Source organism: Vanessa atalanta, chromosome 29, assembly GCF_905147765.1.
Source record: "Vanessa atalanta chromosome 29, ilVanAtal1.2, whole genome shotgun sequence".
Taxonomy (NCBI): Eukaryota; Metazoa; Arthropoda; class Insecta; order Lepidoptera; family Nymphalidae; genus Vanessa; species Vanessa atalanta.
This window is the reverse complement of record NC_061899.1, coordinates 5,425,749-5,432,117: the sequence shown is the minus strand read 5'-3', so window position 1 is coordinate 5,432,117 and position 6,369 is coordinate 5,425,749. Positions and strand designations below refer to the sequence as shown.

The 6,369-nt window shown below is 35.7% G+C and overlaps 1 protein-coding gene across 1 annotated transcript in view; it reads right to left on the bottom strand.

Annotated features, from left to right (window-relative positions):
* Positions 1-395: 395 nt before the first annotated feature.
* Positions 396-6,369, bottom strand: part of LOC125075106 (Krueppel-like factor 3) — a 57,171-nt gene continuing 51,197 nt past the window's right edge. Inside the window, exons 6-9 of the mRNA XM_047686723.1 lie at positions 4,113-4,182; positions 3,850-3,924; positions 2,995-3,353; positions 396-1,095 (exon numbers count right to left, since the gene is read on the bottom strand). Coding sequence (XP_047542679.1) covers positions 923-1,095; positions 2,995-3,353; positions 3,850-3,924; positions 4,113-4,182 — 677 coding nt within the window. The 3' untranslated portion in view covers positions 396-922. The remainder of the gene's footprint in view (positions 1,096-2,994; positions 3,354-3,849; positions 3,925-4,112; positions 4,183-6,369) is intronic.

Genomic DNA, 6,369 nt, shown 5'->3' with positions numbered 1-6,369 from the left:
CCAATCACGAGCGCCAAAGTTCTTAATTTCGATAAAAAGTCAACTCACAAATTGTCATTCCGATTTCTGTCACTAGGTGGCGCTGTTTTGATTTCATACAAATCACAGTAAACGTCAACGTTATCGACTAAGTTTAAAAACATCTCATCGCATCAGACATTGAATGGGAATGAAACGATCGCCTCCTGGCTGTTTCTACTCATATATAATTATGTATATAATTAATTTGACGTAAAAAAAAAAAAAAGTCCCGCTGAGTTTCTTTCGCCGGTTCTTCTCAGGTCAGGGTGTTTTCTTTTTCCGAACCGGTGGTAGTGTTTAACTTGACAATCAATAAGAAAGTGTAATACTTCTATATTGAATAAAGGAATTTGAGTTTGAGTTTGAGTTTCAACCTTTTGATTGGAGCACTAACGTCCTAATTACACTGACTCTTTCATGTAATTAGTACGATTATGAACTATTTGTAATTTTTTAGATTATTTTATAACTCAACGATTTTATCAAAATGTACATTAGATAAATGTAATTCAATCATTGTTATTGCGTTTACTAAGCTTCAAAAAATGGCCCCCAAATTTGCCGAACACAAATTCTTCTCCCCTAGGGTTAGGCCCTTTGTACCTATATACGTATTAAGCATTTTATGAACGTTACTGTATTTTAAGCTATCTTAAGAAAAAGTATCAGCACACACAATTGGACCAAATAAGGAAAGCGCTCGCGCATGCGTGAAACATGAAATTGATACAAAGAAATTTCACTTAAATCTCATGCGCGCTATTCATATTTGAAGTGATTCTTTTTTGTTACGAAAATTAATCGAACGTGCAACGTTTGTGTAACGCTTTAGTGAAACGATTCTGATGCATAATATAATTTACCGTGAATGGTTCGCGTTTAATTATTTATAAAACATACACTAATGTCGTCTCATGTGTAGTCCGAGGTGGTCGGATCGCGCGAAGGCCCTCCGGCACAGGGGGCATGAGAAGGGCCTGTGTCCGGTGTGCTTGCGCGTGTGTCTTGTCAGTTCGTCCGATCTCGCAAATCTCCAACCGCAACCAGCCCAGCCGCAACTATATGGTTTTTCACCTGTAATTTGGAATAACTATTATTGATAATAGGAAGGCAGATGGCAGACGGCAAATGAGCCGCCTGGTGGTAAGATAAGTCACCCTTAGACATGGACTCTAGAAATATCAATCATTCCTTAGATCACGAATGCGTCACCAACCTTAGGAACTTAATTGCTGAAATGGTATAATATTTGATTGTTTTTTTTTATGTCTGGTCTTAAAACTACATATGTTATTAGGGGTATCATTTAATGCGTTAACTTCACAGACACATTGTATAATAATATATACTTAGGAAAAAGAAATTGGAAACGCCTGATAATTACAAAACCAATATACATACAAACTTAAACCAAAAAACGCAGAGTTTTTAGAAGAATTCAGTAAAAGGTTAAGTAGTTTTAGTACAAAATATTATTAAATGAAAACAATGACTTCAAATGACGTCAAATAGCTTCCAATAGATATCTGAATAATTCCTATGCCTAGTCAGGAATCGAACCAGTTGATTTTGGAACCATTCGATCATGTCTAATTCAATTCAATTCTTAGTTTAATGGCTTTTAGTTGTGCCACAGGGCACAGATTATTTCGCCAATGTCACGTAGGATGGAGAAGACACGAATGAGATTGATCGGTATGGTTGAGATAACAAACTCAATTAAATTTTAAAGCTAAATATAATAGTAGTAATTTCCTTGTTAATCCGTAACCTAGAACAACACAAACATTAAGGGTTAGTAATAGAAACTAAACTAAACTATATATAATAAGACATATCACTCAATTGGACTATTCACAACTTAATTTTATTACATTTAATATATTTACACAAAAAATAACAAAATGGACTAAACACAAACGTCAACAAACATTCAAATCATGTCTAATAAAGATCAAAATCCAGGAAATAATGACACATGTCAAACTTAAGGTAAATGTCAAATTTCAATGTTTAACTAGCCGCGCTTCGCAGTTCGACCCGCTTTTAATTTACACCATTGACGTGACCAGCTTTAATTTCACGTTCCCGTTAAGATTGTAACATTTAATATTTATCATAAATTAGGACTCGAGTGATTAATTATCTGTGGTGCGGTTCATTGTTTACGATTCAACGATTCGACGTCTCAAGGTTCGTATTGTAAACGTCATCGCAGCAATATTGATTAGATAATCGGAGTCATCAATACGTCAAATATTTAACACGTAAAGAAATTGATTTACGAGTATCACGAAAATCACGAAATGAATCCTCAATGATATAACAAATTGGAATATATTTGAGCCGAGACAGCTCAGGGGTGAACGCGTGCATCTTAACCGATGATTACGGGTTCAAACCCAGGCTAGCACCACTGAATTTTCATGTGCTTAATTTGTGTCTATCACGAGCTCGGCGGTGAAGGAAAATATCGTGAGGAAATCTGAATGTGTCTAATTTCAACGAAATTCTGCCACATGTGTATTCCACCAACATGCATTGGAGCAGCGTGGTGGAATATGCTCCAAGACCTTCTCCTCAAAGGGAGAGGAGGCCTTAGCCCAGCAGTGGGATATTTACAGGCTGTTAATGTTATGTAAATGGAAAATATTTATATTATATTAAAATAAATTGTCTTTTAAAGTATTACTTTTAAATTCTAAGATGTAGGTGATGTAGGTGGACTAAATTGTCTTTTAAAGTATTACTTTTAAATCCTAAGATGTAGGTTGACTGGCAAATCGGTCAGCTGCTTGTAAGTGGTCACCACCGACCGTAGATATTGGCGCTTTAAGAAATATTAACCATTCCTTAACCATGGCAACTTAGATGTCACTCGCCCTTCGTACCGGAACACAGCAATTCTAAGTAGTACTGTTTGGCGGGAGAATGAGTATTATTATTTATTATTAATTATAATAATAATCTTACCTGTGTGTGTACGTTTATGAGCTTTCAAATGTGAACTTTTCGTATAAACCTTATGACATCCGGCCACATCGCACTTGTGCAACCTCCTTCGACTCTGAGCCTCGCACTCTTTGTCTTTCTTATCTGTACCCCTTTTTTCCGTTGTAATTTTATCCGTGGTGAATTTCTTCTGAGACAATTCACTCAGCGAGTCGTTCAGAGCGTTCTGCAAGGCTGTGTTCAGTAAAAAGTTCTTAATTTCCATGTCCGGTGCGTTCGGTTTCAATTGATTCGGAATTGCGAACGGCAGAATCGGCGGGAATAAATTTGACAGATCGATTGATGTTTGCGGAGTGTGATGGTTCGAAGGTTGTTTTAACCTAGAAATAAAAAACTAAATATAAACTTTGAAGCGTAAATAGTACAATGGTTTAGGGGCTGTCTAGCTATGTAAAGTCGTAGCATCGATCCTAGCCTTGGGCTATTGTCGTCCCCACTCCTGACACAAGTGATAAGCTTAAAAGGTAAATAGGAATATAACCGAAAAATGTAAATTATAATGTTCAATTTAAATGATGATAGTGCACAAATGTGACTCTGTTCCCTGGTTCTCATCTGATGGCACGACAGTCCAATACAACCAGAGTAATGAGATGTTAGTGGTCAAGCAAAGGCTCGACGGCCAGAGTTTAATAAATCTTATATCCAAGACAAAAAATCCTTCTCATAAAACTCAATATTTTTTTAGTAGCCGATACCGGCATTTGATTTCAAAACTAGTATCAGAATCAAGTCTAACTATTTTTTTGTAGCATAAAGGAAAGCTAGTGACTGACCAACGAACGAGGTACTTCAAAACGGTACAATTGCGCTCACCTACTGACATTCTTCATTTTCCTCGCACTGCGAAGGTCTGGACCGAGCTTGATCCTTGGCTCATCAAGTTTGGAGCTGAAAATATAACACAATACAGATCTAATTGATTACGGTCAAAATCAAATCAAATCTATTTTGAGATAACTGGTAGTTTAATTATACATTTTTAAATCTGTCAAAGTGTATTGGAGAAGATGACCATTTAAAATTAAGTATCACACTTCTGGCATATACTAAAAATCCATAAAATATAAAAAACTCACTCGAACGGTAGTTGAGTTGACGTGGGTTCTTCGATTTTTATCAGTTTCGATGACGTTGGATAACTACTACCTGAAACAAGTTCAAAATAATAATTAGTTAAAAATTAATAGCCTCATTCGTCTCGTGGCTAGATCACAGGCCAAGTCAGGCTGATGACAAGTTATTGGGTAAAGAAACATTTTCAGTGAAGTGTCTCCCGTGCCTCGGAAAACACACAAAGCCTTTGGTCTTATGCCTGAACTCTTTCCGGTCGCGTCAAGAAAGCCGTAACACGTTGAATGTTACCTTTATCAGTTGTTGATTTTAAGTGTTTATTGATAAGTTGAAGGTTTAACTGTTATAATAAATAAATAATTAGAAAGTGCACCTGTGTTGGCGCACACACTATACGCACACTGCAATATATCCTGTGTAGTTGGCTAGTCTTCTAAAATTGGGATTGCCAGCCTTTTAAGTTTGCCCTCAAAGTTCAGAGTTAAAGACAAATTCCAGAGGGTGTCAATAGCGAAAATTTCTGAACGAATGCAACCACTACAAAATAGATGGCGCTAGTAACTTCAACGAAAGAATGGCGTGACTTAGTGAATCGCCAACAGAAAGGAAAATAGTATTACATAAATACATGTTATTTTCATACGTGACTACCTCATCGTAGCCGTTTCGGCCTCACATTAATACCACAACGGTCTATGTACAAGTTTTAGATTGAAGAGCAAACATTTAAAGTATAATTCTTGTTATATTCCGGGTAGGAAATTTAAAATTCACGAACGTATCCGTTTCTCTAATAAAATTCCGCAGACATTTTTAACTTTGCCGTTTCATAAATGCAAATCTTTTGTAAATAATACATTTGTAAAGTAGGCATATTATTCGATACAAGATTATATTGATGATAAAAAAGCGAGGAGTTAATGCTTGTTGACTTCCAGGCAGGAGTCATAACATACATATATAATTGTATTTAACTAACATGACCGTATTATTAGTTGTTGAAAAAGAGTAACTGCTGAGTTTTTGCCGGCTCTTCTCGGTAGAATCTACATTCCGAAACGGTGGTAGCGTCACTTAAAATAGTTTGTAAATGACGATTCAAAAGTGCTTGTAAAAGTCTACTTGAATAAAGTATATTTTGATTTTTGATTCACACCATTTTTTGATGAAAACCGCATCAAAATGCGTTACGTAGTTTAAAAGATCTAAGCGTACAAACTATGCAAAGAATCACCAATCACATCAATTAATATTAAAAAAAGGTTTTTAATTATGATTTCCTTAACATAATCTTAATGATCATTGGTCGCCCATCGCGTCATCGACTGCCACTGACCAATGACCGTTCAGATAAAATATCAATCACGACTTTAATCACCATTTCAGGAAATAGATTTTATGCGTCAATATTTTTGGGCAAGCACTGCTGCTCGCTCGCCGGTAAAGGAAAACATCACGAGAAAAGCCAAAGACCTATTGAGGCAAGCCAGTTCTGACGGTAAACCCTCGTTCGTACTGATAACATTACTATTAATATTGGTAATCTTAAGTTTTGAATACAGCTGGGCCCCTCTTACAATTTTACGATTGTTTCTTTCCAGTCGGTTCTAATCCTTGAAGTCATCCTGTTAAATGAATAACAAGCCTATAAAACTCGAATCGAACTTAAATATCGACCAAAGAAATAAAAAATCTCCTATTGTATATTTCGAGACTAATAATCGACTCTTGATTTAGGCGTTCCTTTAAATAGTAGTAAATTTGTGGGCTGTAAGTTTTTATTACTTAAATCATTTAGGACTAGTTATCGCCCGCGGTATTGTCGCGTTTACGGATTTCTTATTCAATGTCCTTCTCCAAACAGCAACAGACAGACAGACTCACTTTCGAATTTATAATATTAGTAGGTATGGTAGGATTTCTGCATGCTAGTCTAGCTTAACAGTATTTAAAACGGGATATTTACCATGTTATTTATTTTTATTTGTTGGAGCACGAGACTCTCGCGAACAAGACATTCGTAGATAATGTCGAAATATCGAGCTCCAAGAAATAAAAATTAATAACATGGTAAATATCCCGTTTTAAATACTGTTAGTAATAAAAATAACCATGTTAATTTAAAATCTTATATAGTCTAGCTTAGTCAATGGTCGGAGCACTGACGGTGTAAAGAGTAGCTTATGGGTGAAGGTCACAATAAGTGATCACCATTTAACAGCCAACCGAAATAAAATATAATAAAATACAGTTTGTATTATA